At 34.4% G+C, this 19,513-nt stretch overlaps 1 protein-coding gene across 2 annotated transcripts in view; it reads left to right on the top strand.

The window, feature by feature from the left end:
* The first annotated feature begins 12,933 nt into the window (after positions 1–12,933).
* Positions 12,934–19,513, top strand: part of LOC145673380 (recQ-mediated genome instability protein 2-like) — a 73,435-nt gene continuing 66,855 nt past the window's right edge. Inside the window, exon 1 of one of the 2 annotated variants that reach the window (XM_081743027.1) lies at positions 12,934–13,374. In XM_081743027.1, the coding sequence (XP_081599153.1) occupies positions 13,104–13,374 (271 nt within the window). In that variant the 5' untranslated portion in view covers positions 12,934–13,103. The remainder of the gene's footprint in view (positions 13,375–19,513) is intronic. The other variant, XM_081743026.1, reaches the window with a different exon arrangement.

Here is a 19,513-nt window from a genome sequence, read left to right as displayed (position 1 = left end):
TTTAATAAACTATCTCTTGAAATTAAAATAACCTGAATATTACTTATAATTTTAGTAGTTTTAAGATTTATCCTAATTCAAATATCTCACCCCTTATCAATAGGGTTAATACTCATTGTCAACACTATTACCACCTGCTTAACTATTTCAACTATAAGAGAATCTCCTTGATTTTCTTATATTCTCTTCTTAGTTTTTCTAGGGGGCATATTAGTTCTATTTATTTATGTTACAAGACTAGCATCAAATGAAATATTTACTCTAACACCTAATCTTTTCCTACTAATTTTCCTAGTTCCATTGCTCCTAATTCTTATAATAATTATCGACCCCCTTCTACTGCCAAACATAATTTCATTACCAGACCCTCACCACTATACAACTAATTACCAAGAAATCCCCGGTATAAAATTTTATATAACATCAATCTTAATGAATACCATTATATTAGCAACATACCTATTTATTACATTAATTGCAGTAGTAAAGATCACTTCATTATATCAAGGCCCTCTTCGGCCTTCTAAGTCATATGTCAACACCAATTCGCTTACATCATCCTCTTTTTAAAATTGCTAATAACGCCTTAGTAGACCTCCCAGCTCCTATTAACATCTCATATTGATGAAATTTTGGCTCTCTTCTCGGTTTACGCTTGATTATTCAAATTGCTACAGGTCTATTTCTAGCAATACATTATGTATCAAGTATTGAATTAGCCTTCAACAGAGTAATTCACATCTGCCGAGATGTAAATTTTGGGTGGCTTTTACGCACTTTACATGCCAATGGAGCATCATTCTTCTTCATTTGCCTTTACTTACACGTCGGTCGAGGAATATACTACGGTTCTTATCTTTAGCTTCATACTTGAAGAGTAGGAGTTGATATTCTACTTTTAGTGATAGCAACTGCTTTTGTAGGCTACGTCCTGCCTTGAGGTCAAATATCTTTCTGAGGTGCTACAGTCATTACAAATCTATTATCAGCTATTCCCTACCTAGGAACAATATTAGTACAATGAATTTGAGGGGGCTTTGCTGTAGATAATGCCACTTTAAACCGATTCTTTGCTTTCCATTTCCTCTTACCCTTCATTGTAGCCGCCATATCAATAGTGCATCTCCTATTCCTCCACCAAACAGGATCTAACAACCCCCTCGGTCTTAACAGAAACCAAGATAAAATCCCCTTCCACCCTTATTTTTCAACTAAGGACACTATTGGATTTCTAATGATAATAACAGCCTTAATATTACTCACCCTCTGAAATCCCTATATACTAGGAGACCCTGAAAACTTCACTCCAGCCAATCCTCTAGTTACACCAGTACATATTCAACCAGAATGATACTTCTTATTTGCTTACGCTATTCTTTGTTCCATTCCTAATAAACTCGGAGGAGTTATTGCTTTAGTAATATCAATCCTCATTTTAATAATCATACCATTTTTCCATACTAGAAAAATACGAGGCCTACAATTCTACCCCATTAATCAAATTATATTCTGAATTATAGTTAGCACGGTAACCTTTTAACTTGAATTGGAGCTCGACCGGTAGAAGATTCTTATATTCTAACAGGCCAAATTCTCACAGTTATTTACTTCGCTGATTTCCTATTTGTACCTTATCTCTCCTCTTTATGAGATTTCCTACTAAATAAAACTTAGTTCTTTGGCTGAGAATAAGCATATGTTTTGAAAACATACAACAGAGCAAAGCTCTAAGAACTTATCCTCAATTTAATACACTTAAATTAAAAGAGAAATAAAAAGAAGCTTTATGCCTCCTAATAATAAAAGATAATTAAGAGATAAAGGTAAAAAACATTTTCAAGCAAGATATATTAATTTATCATACCGAAATCGGGGTAACGTTCCTCGTACTCAAATAAACCCAAAAGAAATAAACACTACCTTACAAAAAAACAAAACAGAAAAAATATCATGTCCTAGAAACAAAATACTAAATAAAGTTCTCATAAACAAAATACTAGCATACTCGGCCATAAAAATAAGAGCAAATCCTCCTGCTCTATACTCAATATTAAATCCAGAAACAAGTTCTGATTCCCCTTCCGCGAAATCAAAAGGAGTACGGTTAGCTTCAGCTAAACAAGAAGCAAATCAAACTAATGCTAGAGGAAACGTAATTCATAAAAATCATAACTCTTCCTGATAGTAACCAAAACTCAACAATCCATATCTCTCAGCTAAAAATACAAAAGATAACAAAATTAACGCCAAACTAACCTCATAAGAAATAGTTTGCGCTACTGCCCGAAGGCCTCCCAGCAAAGAGTATGAAGAGTTAGAAGATCAACCAGCAATTATTACAGTATACACACCTATACTTGTACAACATAAAAAAAAAAAAAACAAGAAACCCAAAGAAAAAGTCAGCATAAAGGAATAAGGAATAAGGAATTCTTAATCATACCAACAAAGATAAAAATAAACTAAAAACAGGAGCTAGATAGTAAGGATAATAGTTAGACATAGTAGGAAAAACTTGCTCCTTAGTAAATAACTTAATTGCATCTGCAAAAGGCTGAGGTAAACCACAAATACCTACCTTATTAGGTCCCCGACGAATTTGAATTTATCCTAAAACCTTCCGTTCTAACAAAGTCAAAAATGCAACCCCAATTAAAACACAAATAATCAAAATCAAGTAAGAGACCACACCTATAACATAATCATAATACATTATTACCTGGACTCAATTCATCCATTCTTAGATCCTAAATCTAATGCACTTATCTGCCAAAGTAATTGCCTATTATTTTTATTCTCCAACAATAAATGTTATTAGTACTTGGTCCTTTCGTACTAAAGTACTATTTCCTAAATAAAGGATAAAAACCGATCTGGCTCACGCCGATCTGAACTCAGAACATGTAAGATTTTAAAGGTCGAACAGACCTATACACTAAGCTTCTGCACCTAGACAAAACCTTAATCCAACATCGAGGTCGCAATCTCTTTTGTCGATATGAACTCTCAAAAAAAATTACGCTGTTATCCCTGAGGTAACTTAGTCTATTAATCATTAATAAAGGATCATAAAAATACTTAAAAGTAATTAAATTAAGAAGAGTTTATTTTATCTTCTCGTCGCCCCAACGCAATAATCAAATAGCAAATTTATTCATTAGCAAATACAAAAATTACTACTTAAATATAAAGATCTACAGGGTCTTATCGTCCTCCTAAATCATTTAAGCCTTTTCACTCAAAAGTAAAATTCAACGTTACGAATAAAGACAGTCTTCCACTCGTCCAACCTTTCATACAAGCCCACAATTAAAGGACTAATGATTATGCTATCTTCGCACGGTCAAAATACCGCGGCCGTTTAAACCCTCACTGGGCAGGTCAGACCTTCTATTTTAACAAAAGGACATGTTTTTGATAAACAGGCGGAGGAAACCTTTGCCGAATTCCTTTAATCATTCTCACCAATATACTAACAACACCATTATAAATTGTCTTAACTAATTTAAAACAAATAGTACAATAATAAATTAAATGTAATAAAATATGATAAATAACACAAATAAGTTATAACAAAATTACAAATGATAGCTACTTCTAAGCCCACATCTTTCAGTTAATATAAGACCACATTATAAATAAACAAAAGTAAAGAGCAAATCCCCCTTACTATTACTCACAGCAAAACTATAATGAACCAAACTCACAACAAGTCTAACCGCAACTGAATTAAATTCAATTCTTGTACAACCAGATATAATGGAAACCGAAAGGCATCTCACCACTAAAATAAAATTTATAAATAATATGCCACCTATAGTACCATAGTATTTTAGCTCTTTCCATTTCGGGAAACAATTATATAATAATATTATTTAGTGTCCCCTGATACAAAAGGTACAACATTTCATGTTTTCTTCCTTCCAAAAAAAATTCACTTATTTAAACATTCCCTTACGGTACTAATTAACTATAATATCAACAAATTAATTCTATACCCTATACAATAACATCAATTAAAGTTGATTCACTTAATCTTAATATAAAAAAAACATATGTATAAGTGTCTCCTTCAATCAAAATAATCTGAATTGCACAGAAACCTCCTCGATGTAAACGAATAGCTCTAACAAGCTCTATTTTGCTTTAATTCAATCTAGGCACACCTTCCGGTACACCCACTATGTTACGACTTATCTCACCTAAACAAATGAGAGCGACGGGCGATGGGTACATATCTTAGAGCCCTACTCATAATAGCAACATAACTAACATTACATTCAAATCCACCTTCATTTAAATAATTTCATAATAAAATCCGTATAAACGTTCCATTATAATCCATCTCCTCTTACTGATAAGCTGCACCTTGACCTGAAGTCTTCCTCAATAAAGGTAATGAAGGTCTCTAACCTCTCCTTAATACCTTCAACTACGGCGGTATACAAACTGCTAAACAACAGTAAGTAAAATATATCGTGGATTGTCGATTACGGGACAGATTCCTCTGAACAGCCTAAAATACCGTCAAATCCTTTGAGTTTCAAGAACATAACTACTATTACCCAGGTATTACATTTTACATTAAAAATAACAGGGTATCTAATCCTAGTTTAAAAAATAATTTCATAGCCTCAAATATAGAACTCATTATTTTAAATAATAATTTCACCTAAAAATAAATAAAACAAGCCCTTCAATTTAAATTTATAACTACAGTTTAACCATCACTAATTCTTCCCTTCAACCCCCTCGTCTCACCGCGGCGGCTGGCACGAATTTCGCCGGGTCTCCTTAAACCTTAACTGCTTCAAACATTAATTAATAAACAAAAACAAGTACTGCGACCAATTATACTCCATTACTCACCCTCAAGATCAATAACATTTATTTCTTACCCGGAAGGTTACATGTACAACTAGTTAAACAAGAGAAGAAAAGCCAGGATAATACTTTATTATTAATTTATAACGCTAAAATAAATAATTATTAATTATGTATTTAGTCTAATTAATAAAAATTAGTATTAAATAAACCCTATTTTCCCCCTTGTCTAGGATACAATTTTGTTTTTTCCCCCCTCAAACAAAATTGTATCCTATACAAGTATATTTATTTTCTCCTCACACATATGCTGTAAAAACTAGCATATACTGGATACGTTAAGCTTATTAATATACCTTTAGCCGGTATCTCAGGCTAATTAAGAGGATTTAATAGATTTTCAAGTTTTAATTATTATTAATATATAATCTTTCTAAATTTAATTATTATAATACAATATTGATCTATTTAAATTCTCATATACCACTATAAATAATTATTAAATAATAAGATGCCTGATTAAAGGATTATCGTGATAGGATAAATCAAGTATTTCAATATACTCTTATTACATCTAAAAGAATTAAACTTTCACCTTTGACATCAAAAATCAACGTGCACCTTACACTAAGATGTAGAAAGATAAGCTAAGATAAGCTAGTGAGCTCATACCCCGCATATGAAGATTATTCTTCTTTTTCTAATGCTCACTAATCCTAAAACTCTTTTATTCTCTACAACACTTGTGTTAGGAACCCTTATTTCCCTAACCTCCTCATCATGATTTGGTACTTGAATTGGTCTTGGAATTAACCTCCTATCATTCATCCCCCTGATTTCAAAGACCAACAATCAACGTCATACCGAATCTGCTCTAAAATACTTTTTAGTACAGGCCATTGCAAGATCCTTACTTTTAATGGCAATCATTTTACTCTACATAGGGCTGCAAACTACATACTATTTAATCACTATTTCCTTACTTTTTAAAATAGGCGCAGCTCCCCTCCACTTCTGAATGTCCGAAGTAATAGAAGCCATACTCTGAATAGACTGCATTATTTTAATAACATGACAAAAACTAGCTCCTTTTGGCCTACTTTCTTACAGCCTAAAACCTATGAATCTAATTTACCTAACCCTAACCTTGTCTCTAGTAGTAGGCTCAATCGGAGGTTTAAATCAAACATCACTACGTAAAATCATAGCATTCTCATCTATTAATCACACTGGCTGAATACTTATAGCCCTACTATTAAGTGATATAGCATGGTCCCTCTACTTTCTATTTTATGCCTTACTCTCAGCAATAGCAGTCACTCTTTTCGCAATAAACAAAATATTTCATATCAACCAAACCTTTTCTAATAATATCATTGTAACAACAAAATTAGCTATTTTTACTAGTCTTTTATCTCTAGGTGGCCTTCCACCATTCTTAGGATTTTTACCTAAATGAATCATCATTATAAAAACTGCCGAACAAATATCATTTATTATTCTCACCCTAATAGTAATAACAGCACTAATTACCCTTTTCTATTACATACGAATTGCTTACGCTGCCTTCATTATTAATCATCATAACCAAACATGAACATCTTTAATGAGAAAAAATCAAGAAACATCAATTAGATCAATATTCATTATTACTTCATTAAGAGGCATAATTATTTTGCCTCTAACTGTCAACATCCTTTAAACAAAGACTTTAAGTTTAAAAAACTAATGGCCTTCAAAGCTATAAATAAAAGGCGATCTTTTAGGTCTTAGTATATTAACTACTACTCCGGAATTGCAGTCCGATATCATAAATATTGACTATAAAACCTAATAGGAGGTTTATTAACCATAAATAGATTTACAATCTATCGCCTAATGCTTCGGCCACTCTTTTTAATTTCACTTGCAACGATGATTATTTTCTACAAACCATAAAGATATTGGTACAATATACTTGATTTTTGGGGCTTGAGCAGAGCTTTGGGGAGTCACCGACTGCCTATGTTCGTCATTGGTAAAAGTAAAAAACCGCGTTGTTTCAAGCACGTTAATATGTCAGCCTTGCCTGTTGTGTACACCTCACAAAAGAGCGCCTGGATGGATAGTACGATTTTTATGAAGTGGTTTCTGGACGTTTTCGTACCCTCTGTAAAAGCTCATCAGCTAAAGAATGGGGAGAGGGAGAAAACACTACTTCTCCTTGACAATGCACCAACTCATCCGTCATGTGATATTTTAAACGAAAAAGACGAGTTCATAAAGGTAATATTTCTTCCACCGAACGTAACCTCCTTATTACAGCCCATGGATCAAGGCGTTATCGAGACTTTCAAACGATATTACAGGAAAGAATTGTTGCGTAAGTTATTGTTAGAAAGAGAAGAGGATGGAGAAGAAAGTCTCTTAAGAAATCATAAGAATATTGACTTGAAAGACGCGTCCTACATGATCAGCGCAGCATGGAATAGTGTAAAGGAAGAGAATTTGAAAAAAGCCTGGAATAAAATTTTGGACACAGAAGAAAATTCACAAGGTATGATTGAAAATGACGAACAGAATGATATGTCCGAAATTCTCGGTATGCTAAAAGAAATAGATTGCCACGAATGTGATGAAGAAGACGTTCATGAATGGATGAATATCGATGATGCAGATCCAGGACACCAAATCATGCTGGACAGCGAGATTGTAAACGTCGTCACTGATAAAGATGACGCCGCCAGCACTCTTCAATCAGTGCTCCAGAAAGTGAAGATGAAAGTATACCAACAGCTTCTGAGGCGTTCACTTGTTTAGATACTGCCTTGCGAAGCCCAAGATGAAAGTGACCACTTTCAGATATCTGTAATGAAAAAAGTACGTGACTTAGCTGCTCGTAAGCGTGTAGGTTTGCTTAGATAGACCAAAATAAAGGTTTTTTTTAAACGTTAATTTTGTGTACTGTGTGTATTGTTCATGCAAAATGCGTATGTAATATGTACATATTTTTGTTTAATAAACTGTACCACATACTATATATTCCTTCTAAAGTTGCCTTTGTACGTTACTTTGTAATACTTAAAGAGATGCCTGTTTTTATGAATAAATTTACTGTACAGTACTTCTTTTTGGCAAATAAACATGTACAGTTCGATTATCCCAACAAACCAGTTTTCTGAACACCCATGTCCCCCAATTACTTCGGATAATCGACGCTCTACTGTAATTAAAAATTTGATTTTAAAATGATACGAAGCGTAAGTTTAGATTGAATATGTTTATGGCATAAAAAAGAAATCAGAAGGAGGTGAGCGCCCGAAAAAAATTTTCTAGGAAGGGGCATCTCTGTGATTACTGTATCACGTCTGGTATACCGGTATCTGGTATTTAATATACGTGGTTTGCTATATTACGTATACATTTTCGTGAGCTAGGGGGGGCGACCCCTGCCTTCCCATCGGGCGCCCATGAAAAAAAGGTGTTCACCATTTGAGGATATCAAAGAAATCTAAAAAACACGGTGTATTCGAAGAAATTATTACACAAGTTACAAATCTCTCGCAGGATTTAACAGTTCGTCTAGTTATAAGGGATTATTTCAGATTGCTACACGACAAGCTTTTATTTATAAGTCAAAACAAGGAAGGAAGGCAAATTAAGCAATTAGTTTACGTTTTAGTAGCTTACAATAGGAGGGAAGGTAGTTTAACGAGTTTGTTTACCTTTTAGATTGTTTAGAGTGAACAACTGCATTGTAAATGGTGGGATTGGTTGATAATAGCCGATCAGATGTAGGCAATCTCAAAAGCTGTCTTTTATCATTGACATTTTTTCCCCATTTTATTCATAGAGTCTTAGGAAGTCTACAAAGTAGATAGTTGGCGAAACTGTCACACGTTTAAGTTTTTCAAAATAAAATATATTACTGTGCTTAGTTAGTAATTAGATTTGAATCAAATTAAGTACAGAAAGCAGAGCTTTTGAAGAAAGAGGATATTACAACTGGATTTTCAATAATTACATACTAGAAATATACTTTTCATGGAAATATCCCTGTTGTCTCGTTAAGTTATTTGATATGTTTTATGTCAAATCTAACTCAAAATTAAAATAAGTTTTATTTGCAATCACAGTAGAGGAAAAATATATTTGAGTTGAGTTGAGTTGATTTTGAGTTTAACGTCCCGTTCAGCAGCGAGGCTATATGAGACGTGGACCTACTGATTAACGTGGAATCCGAACCACATGAAAAAATATATTTGACGAATAGTATCACTGGCACGTACATATTTCATACCAAGGTTGTTCGGGCGCTAATAACGCCACAGGCAAACATATTTTACGAGATAGAATCATATCATCTTCCATCATCTCAATGTAAATGAATCATTCGCTCATAGGACAGATAACAGTTCCTGCCGCTAATAGGACTGTCGCTTCTGGGACTAATTCGTCGAATAAATAGATCGTTGATTAAAGAATCCAAATCAATATAAATTATTTTTTCTATGTAATAGAAGACTGGGAGAAATAAATGTCCGGGTATCACTGGACAAATAAGCTTGCAATTCTATAAATTTGTGGTGTCCCAAAACTGAAATATACACTATCAAATATTTCTGCAATATTATATATTTACTAGTAATACCTTTATGTACTTTCGCAAAGCAAGACAGAATTCATGATGTGATATTTGATAAACACACCGTACCTTATATATTTTATAATTATCTTTAACACTTCTATGGTTGTAATTTCTTGAATAGTCCTTTGAATACAGGGACTAGAGCAGTGCTTTAAAGAGACTTGAGTCAATAGTCGGAACGCTTAAAATAATAGAATAAACCCGAACTACTGGAATAATAAGTAATGCCTACAGATTAGCCTTGGGCTCAGTGGTTGTGTTGACTTGGGATTCTGGCAGTGGCGGATCTAGCCCTGGGCCTAGGCCCAACCAGTTTTCAGGGTGACAAAAATAATTTAAGCTATTATTTATATATTTTTGAAACTTTATAGTAAACTCATGATATACTTCTTATAGTCTGGGGTCTGGCAGCCTTCCAGTTTTTACCTTCTAGATCCGCCACTGGATTCTGGGATAGATTTCAACCACCGACTATCCTGAAAGGACTTGGTTTTCCCAGTCACAACAGGTGAATACCGGAATGGTATTTTAAATATCCAGAACCTGGCCGCTATTTTGTTGAAGTCTATCGATTGTGTAACATTATAGTAAAATCTTCAAGTTACCACTTCTCTAAAAAAAAGGGTAAACCCATATGTGTCTCTGACTTTTTTTTTCTGTCTATCTTAACAAAGAGAGTAGAAGACACATCTTACATCTGTCAATTGCAACCATCACAACACGACAAGAGTCTCAAGGTTTTGTTACTTCAGTTGCACAGTAACCCTGCTCGGTTATTTTTCATCTACCGCAAAACGCCGGATAATATGAAAGGGTACACTTCTCATCCGGCAAACTGCCGGATAATGTAAAAGAAGCCTTACTCTGACTTGAGCATTCGTGCTTTTTAGTGGTTACCCAGCATAGGTTGTCTCATGGTGGAAAGACTTTACACCTTGGGTTGTCTTGTGCTTTTTTACACTATAGTTTTTATGCAGTGACGTGGCGTGACAATTTGACGATTGTTACCGGTTGCTAATACTACAAGTAACTCTTTGTTTCTCAATATCAGAAAATCTAGTACTCACTTTTTCATTTCAAACTATAGGCATTGGCAAAGTGGTCAAATTCCACTTCATTTACTCTTGACCTTTTAGAACAATGTGACTCTTCATGTTCTTTCATTTTTTTCTAAATATAATTAAAACTATCTCTCAATGATCTCAGATATTATTCAAAGTCATCTACTTTCTTTCTGCAGTAACCTACATCATGAACTTTCTTTTGTAAGATATTGAACAAGATTTCTTATCTTGATGCTATAACAGAAAATAGTTCAAGTAAAAAATTGGAGTCAAAACTTTGAAAGGTTTGATAGAATTTTGCTACACAAACTCTGGTTTGAGAATCCTATTCGTCGGTTTTATTCATCATGGATTTAGACTCCTAACAGTTCATCTTTAAAGCTATACAGCACATCATTTACTCTACTTCTATAGTTTCATACCTTGTGTTTGAGACTATTGGGATAAATTTGTTGACTACATAATCCAGAGCATTTTTTTTTTTTTTGAAGACTTCGAGGAAGAAGAAGCAAGTCCCAACACAATTTTAAAAAATAACTTATACCCTTTTCCATTAGCGTAACTTGAAGCTTCAGTGCCCCCGCAACCTTTAGTTATGCGCCCTAGTTTCTTTCTATACATTTTGCGTCCCTGGAGCTCGTGCGCCCCCTTCCGCCGCGAAGATTGCGGGGCTGCTATTTACGCCTATGCCCTTTTGTATAATCAACCGACTTTTCTAAAACTAAATGAAGTCTATGGGCATAAGCATGAAAATATAATTAACAAGAGGCTGCAGTTCCCTACCTCACCAACCATAACTGGAGTTTCATCGTATGTTTGAGCAACAAGTTTTCCGTATTGAATATTAGTTAGAGAGTCAAACTGCGGCACGATGAAGACGATTGCACAGTTCTTTTTCAACACATCAAACTGCATCAAAGTCCAAATTCAACTAGTAGGCTAGCGGCTAGAGTTGGAAATTTGTTGCATCGAAAGTTTTCTATACTAAATTAAAAACAAAATATTTTCAACTTAATTAGCATAAATCCTAAATAATAATAATTACTCGAATTGGAAGGAGCGCGGGCTTCGCTCTAATTATCATTACTATTCCCCCTTGCTCTTGAAACAGTTCCCATATAGCACAATGTGTTTCATCAATAGGCATTTCTGTATAATTAATGACTTCAGGGACTGACAATATCTTTGCTCCTTCAGGCATGAGACAATCATCTAAATTTATATACTGTTTAAACAGAAATAAAATCTTAATTAAAAAAAAATTAATGCCCATAAGCTCATATTAACATTCAATGAGAAACTTTATTTTGAATCAAAGTAAACCTATATTAAATTTTTGTTAGAATATCCTATGGAATATATTCTTCTTGTTCACTGTTGCTGTATTATTCAAATTTAAAGATAACGTATTAACATACAAAAGTCGTGTAAAAATGATAGATTAACATATAAATAATGCACTGGAACATCAGTCTCACAGTAGCACGTGTTAAATGTTATTAGTATGAAAAACCTGCTATTTATATTTGTCCGAAATTGTATGCTGTTAAGACAATGAAATAACCTTATGACTACTGAAATTACAGTCAAGTTTCTATCCTTATAATGGGGAAGCAAACGAAACAATATGGTAGAATTACCGCCCGCTCCATCCTCTACAGCGAGAGGAGAGCGAATAGACTCCTAAGCTGACGGTGAGTAGTTGATGATATTCTAGATTCTCCTTGTTTTGAAAGGGACGTTCCTATTTTTTCCTGTTCCACTCTGTCGAACGGTAACATAAGGGCTATTCCGGAAGTCCAAATATGAGCGCGCAGGATGCTTCTGGCTGGCACGCTGAAAGGTGCTTCTGGAGTGAACGAACGCTATCGGGGTTCGCGTTACCTCTGAAATCTGCGGTATCAACAACAGTATGCTCCTATTTGGTGTTGGCATGTTGCATTCGTTCACAATGTAAATGAAGCATAGGTCATCCAACCTTTTTTTTTAAAAAAAAAAGAAAGAAAAAGGAAAATGTAAACATCTTCCCATGTCGATAATGAAATTTGAAGATATATGAAAACAACGAAAAACTATTATATTTTTACCGTTACCGCCGGTAACAGCGGTAATACGCACTACACGTCCCTGTTTTTATGCCATTCATTCGGATGCCGTATTTATACGCAAATCGTAAAAGAATTGTAATTTTTCAAAAATTACTTCTGATGGCCATTGAATATCGTTTATACCAAGTGAGATATATTTATGTTGTCCAGTGCAAATTACTTAGAAGAGAATAAGAAGGAAACTAGTGGAAGAATTATAATTTTTCAACAATTATGTCGAGTGGTGTGCCAAAAGAAAGCCTACACGGAATTTTCTACAGAACTGCTCAATGGCAAACGTAAGCACAGGATATTTACAATCTCTTTCAAAGAAGATAAAGAAGACTAGCAATAGCAACGCATATGGCGTTTCTTTTGAATGGAAGGTGTGTAACAAATGTATTTAAGATCGGAAAATCATTTAAAAACTATATTGTTTTCTAGTTTTAACTTAGATGATTTATTGTTGTTTGGCAATAGAATCTTCATATATATAAGAAAATGTCGGAGGATAATTCATCCAGAAACCCTGCTTATAAACTATTTGTCAAAGATCTTCGAAGGTGTACAAAGAATTCTGCAGGGACATGGGAATTACAAATTAGTGTAAACAGTTCACACGTAAAGACAATTTCCGTCAATCTAGTATGGTTGCAAGGTGTGATAGATCATATGATAGAATCCAACATAGCAATTGTAAATGACAATACGGGAAAGGTGAAAGTGACGAATTGTTCTGCTGTTCCAGGTGACATTTCATGGCTTTCAAAAGGTGTGTACTGTGATAAATCTGTTTTATAATCCATGTAGAATATTTAGAAACGGAATGTAATTGTTGCAGCAAATGATTCCGAGCGTTGGTTAGGATTGCCAACTATGGAAAATAGAAAAACCGGCGCCCCCTCAATATTCCCTAAGATAAATGTCGAAGTATGAAGGAACTCTTTCCGCTCCCCCCCCCCTCCCATGAGAAGGAAAATACTATCGTCAACAAAACAGCATTAGCACCTGTATTCTGCATATACTTAGTACATTCACTAATAAGCTTAATAGGTACAATGTACTATAAATTAGGGATGGGCAAAATTTTCCAGATTCCGGAAATTTCACTTTCCGGAATTGGCCATCCCTACTATAAATAAGAAATTGAAATCGGCATTGATCATTTAATTGCATTTATCACCACCTCTTTAAAATTATCGAAAAAAAGAAAAAAAAATCTTTACGTAACAATTTTGAATTTGGAAAATGAAATTTATTCTTTAAACTTACACTTCAACTGCAGGAAATTGCTTTAAGAAGCCCTTTTTTACTCTCAATAAATGTGTAAAATTCCTTACAAGTGAAGTTCAAATTTTCCCTGATACAGTCCGTGTTAAAATTATGTAAACAGATGAACAAAATATATTAATCATTGATAGATAGTGAAAGGAGACAGCTTTGGATTTACAGAATGAAAGTTACTTTGGTCCATGTTCCGTTAAGGGGGTCCAAAACTACACTGGATCCCCTTAAGCTAACCCAACCTAATATAACGCTATATTATGTAATCAAACGAAAATCAATAGAAAGAAGTGGCGTAAAAGACACTGGACCCCCATAACGGAACATTGATAATTACTTTTTAAGTCTATACTTCAAACTAGATAAAAGTTTGAAAAAAACTGTCATAAATGGGCTGGTAAGAAATTTGCACCGGCTTAAATCAAAATAACAGTAATATTTCCGGCCAGGCCGGTGAAAAACCGGCCAGTTGGCAACCCTAGCGTTGATGCACCGGATGCTGCGTTTCGATACAGGTAAAAATTTATTTACCGGCTAAAAATAACATCACAAAATTAAGTCATAAATTCTTGTGTGTCCAGTTCTTATTCCAAACACCACCAGAAGAAGAAGAAACCCAATGATTTTCTACCTTTAATTAGATTACCGTTTTCATATTTTACTCACTAAAAAAAATACGGAATAATAAAAGATTATGGTCGCCAAAGCTAAACTGCCGCAGATGGCGGCCCCGGATATAATCCTACATAAATTTGTTTTCAACGTTGTATTACAACTTACTTGTTTTACTTTCATATATCTTACCTACAATTACCCCTGTTTCATTTCTGTCCACTATTAATCACAAATATTTCTTATTTTCATGCTTCTTTTACTTTCCTAAATCCTTATACATCAGTATAGTATTACGGCGCTAAATTAATACCATGGAACTGTTAAGTGTTGCAAATACTACAACTATTACTGTTACACTACTACTTAATGACTAAAATAATGCGTCCGATTAAATATCATGTCTTCCCAAAGTGTGTGGTTAAATTTACATTCAAGTTGCACCACACGAGCGTCACGTAGTGTTACGTGTTAGTCTACTTTGCGCAACAACTTTATTGATAAAAGAAAAAAAGTTATTTACTTACGTTACGAAGCAGCGAAGGGGGTTAGAAGCCCCGGAGGGCTCGTTTTGTTCCACCTTGACCCCCATAATAATACAGCAGTATGCGTATCTTAATTTAGTTAATAACATAGTGGGTTTGAAACACTGTCAGATTATGCTCTACTGCCACCTCAACTCGTACCGCAACAGTCCCCGAACACACAAAATTAACTTACGTTATCTCCGTTCTTAATAATCCTATCCTTAATAATATAATGACCCTCATAAAGCTTGTTACTCTAATTATCACATTTAGTCTGATTCAGTTCATTTCTCCGTAAATTTTGTATTTCGGGGCCGCCATCTACGGCAGTTAGCCCGGTCACCAAACTTCTGAAAATTTATGCATAAAATTGTATACTTATCAAAGGTCTTTGATACAAGTTTGCAGGCGAAATACCTGTAGTGAAAGTAAGGTGCAGATTTATTGTACGGATCCATACTTAAATTCATTGCATATAAAGGGTGGACCAAAATTAGGTATACAGTCCCGTACTGATTGGCTTATGACATTTTATATCATTTACTTATTATTATCCATACAGGTATTGACTTTATTTCTTCATTATTTGTTCTTAATTTCTTTTCACTTATACCTGAAGCTTAGAACAGACCGAAGAAAATAAATTCATTATCTTAATAAATTAAGATGTCATACTTGATCGATGCTTTTCTGTATACCTACTTTTGAACCACCCAGTATGCTTCTCTTTCAATAAATGGACTCTCTGTATCTTTATATATATATATATATATATATATATATATATATATATATATATATATAAAGTTGTATTCTTCTGTGCAGATGGACGTTAGGAGAGCCTTAGTTTATTCACATTGTATAAAAACTATTGTACAGTACATAAGAACAATTGTACAAAAGACACTAACGAAGGTGTACTAGTTTGCCACTAACCACAAATGCTATCTAACCGAGTTCGATCAGAAATGCAGCTCGGGGGCCCACGCGAAGATGCGTCCATAGGGAGCAGGCGCTGTGAGCGAAGGTGCATATATGCACGAAAGAGGATAGCGCAAAACACTACATACGGCATAAGTGAATACTGAATACTTATTTAACATGTTGGACTGTATTTATACGCAGGGTGGATTTATTTAAATCACTTGATTTTTTAAATAAAAGTCATTGATTTAAATCAAATCCCGAAATAAATTAATATAAAGTGAAAATAAGTAAAATCCCGTTTCTGTTCTGTTGTTTCCATTATGGAAGATAATAATCATTCATAATACAATGAGACTCAAATGTGTGTACAGCACAGTACGGTGTGAAAACGAGTGCCATGCAAATGATGATTAGAGAAAATCCCGTTTTGAAGGATAACGGGGGAATCCTGACTTCTTCTCTTCGTAACATAGAGTTTGTAAATCGTTAACTATTCCAACGGGGAAATGATCATCGACATGTGAGCCGAAAATTCTTTTGTGTGCGCATCTGTTTGTTCACAGATAATAGGAGCGTATTTAGAGACAGATCCGATACTCTCTCCGAAACTTAAAATTTGTTTTAGCTTTTATAACCTTATGTGAAATTTATGTATTTTATATGTATTTCGTACCGCAAGCTAGTTTCGAATTTTTAAAAGACATGCCCCTGCCAAATATCAGTAACTTCTGTTTAAAAAAACAAAGTGTCAAGTTGATAAACGTTGCTGTACTTTTTCCTTAATGCTTATGAAACAATGTTTGGGATTGAAATAGGTTAACGATTGGGGATTAATTCAAAATTAATTTAACCCCAATACTTTCACTTAAATGACAATTAACATTTCATACTAATTCTCAATGTTTTTTCTTCAGTTCGCGAATTGTATTATACTAGAAGAAAGATTAGATTTAAATCAAAAAAGTCGATTAAATAAAAAGAGCCAACAAAAATCATTTTTTCCTCCCTGTTTATACGTTATTAAGAACGTTATAGGTACTATCCCGATATGTTTAAGTTGCTTGCACATTTGTTTTCCAACATTACATAACTCATTACTTACGTAAATTTCATAAATATATAGATTCTCGGACACTTCTACGATTGTGTATCGTGAATTAGCAGACTGAGTTCAGACACTTCACTTTGTTTACTGTGATTAATGATTTCCTTGTGGGTAGACTTTCATTAATATACAGTAGTTCCTTGTTGGAACAAAAGATCCAGTATATTGCAGGCAAAATTTTCTTGTAGGCCTTATATCTGGAGAACTACATATAGTGTAGCCAAACCCAAACTGTGACTTAACTCAGTATGATGTACTTATCCCGTACAAAAAAAAAAAAAAAAAAAAAAAAAAAGGGCCCGTTAAAAAATTTTGTGGCCCTGATCCAAAAATTACAGTACGTTTGTTTTATCTTGGCACGCTTCTCGCCTAAAGGATGGATTTGTCTGCAACGCGTTCTTGCCACGCCACAGGTAAATTGCGAGTTACAATACGCTAGGAAACACAGCAAAACGCCACCACTCACAAGTCACTGTGACATACTTATTCGCCTGTGGTAACTAAGCACTTCAAGCCAAATAGCAATAACCTCATTTGATGGGCTGGCTAACAACTAACGTCACCTCCACGACAAAGCCAATAAGATTGGCTATTGGATTAAAACGTTCACGTGGGTGCTAGCAGAAAGTATTTTAAAAGCCAATCAAGTGCACTGGCGGGGAGCGTGCCAAGATAAAACAAACGTATTCTAATTCTAGGCCAAGATCGCAATAAGTGCGCTGATTAAGGAAACTGTATACCCAAGGTTGGAAATTTTGTAGGTAAGATGTAATTGCTCACGAGAAGGAAGAATATGTACGAAATGAATCTTTCACGGAAGTAAAGCTATAGTAAACTTTAGAAAAGACTGTAGATAGGATCACGCGAAACATAAGTATGGAATATGGATAGATACCGTTATCTGTTAAGTTGCTATCGGACTGACTCCGTTAATAAAGTCTGTCGATGTTATAGTTCTAGCTATCTATTGCGAAAAAAGCGCTTATATGCATGAGATATGATAGGACGATAGTTAACCACCGTTATCTGTTAATATGTGAACGGATTGACTCCTGTAATCAACTCGGCAGAAATATTAAGTCTAGCTATCTATTGCAACAATTCTTTATGGCCTGTAGAACCCGGAGGTTCAATGCCGCGTTCACAAAAGTTCTCTATTGACTTCTATCCTCTGCCAACTGGACCCAGTTTCTACTTCGTATTTCTATTTCTGCGAGATCCATCTTAATATAGTCCTATCTGCGCTTAGGTTTTCCTAATGGTCGTTTTCCGATTGGACTTCCAGTCAAAACTTTGAAAGCATTTCTACTTTCTTCCATTCTGGCTACATGACCTGCCTACCTGGGCCTCCTACATTTGATGACCGTTACAATGTTTGGTAAACGGTGTAAATTATGAAGTTTCCCGTTCCTCTTGGGTCCGAATATTCATCTTAGGATCTTGTTCTCATCTACTTTTAGTCTACATTCTTCCCTAAGAGTAAGCGACCATGTTTCGCAACAATACAGAACAATAGGCATGATTATCGTTTTTTATATTTTAAGCTTCAAATTTCTCGACAGAATTCGCGATGACAAAAGATTTTGAACTGAATAATAACACGAATTCCTTGCTTTTAGACGACATTTAATTTCGTCCTGAATATGGTTTTTGTCTTAATATTGCTCCTAGATAATTGAAAGTATCCACTTTATCAAAATAATTATTTGATATTTTAATGAATCCATAATTTGCAGTATTACGATCCCGACAAACTTCCGTGTATTTAGTTTTCTCTGCATTTACTTCAAAACCAATGTCCCTGCAAGCTTTTACTAAGACCTCTGCATTTCTATTATTCTCCTATCATCTCCTATTAAATTTATATCATAAGCAAACGCATAACTTGGTGAATACCATTCAGCTCTAGGCATTGGTCTCTGTCTTTTATTTTCCTTGTAGTATACTCCAGGACAGAGTTGAATAATAATGGCGATAGCTTATCACCTTGTTTCAGACCACTTTCGACAGCTCGTGGCCAGGAATTTTGCTACCCGGACTTCAATGTGGGATTCATTTAAACATTCCTTAGTTAATTTAACTACCTTTTTCGGTATTCTAAATTTCGTAAGAATGTTGCACAATGATTCCGTAAACCTTTCTAAAAATCAGTAAATAATTGATGAACTTTTGAGTATTTGTCGAATGGTAAATGTGTGGTCGATAGTTGATCGATTACACGTAAATCCGTACTGATAATCTCCAATAATTTCATCTGCGTATGAGGTCAATCTTGCTAAAAGAATGTTTGAGGGAGTTTTATAAGATATTAACAGAAGAGAAATGCTTCGGTAATTCCAGACTGTGCGGGAGAAACAGTATACGTCAAAAGAAAAAAAAAAAAGTTTTCAGGAGGCGATTTATTTTACCAAGCATAATTGTGAATCATTTATACTAACAGTACCAAGACGCGATTA

Source organism: Thermobia domestica, chromosome 16 (assembly GCF_964235325.1).
Source record: "Thermobia domestica chromosome 16, izTheDome1.hap1.1, whole genome shotgun sequence".
Lineage (NCBI taxonomy): Eukaryota > Metazoa > Arthropoda > Insecta > Zygentoma > Lepismatidae > Thermobia > Thermobia domestica.
Note: the sequence above shows the minus strand (reverse complement) of the source record. Positions and strands in the feature narration are given on the sequence as shown.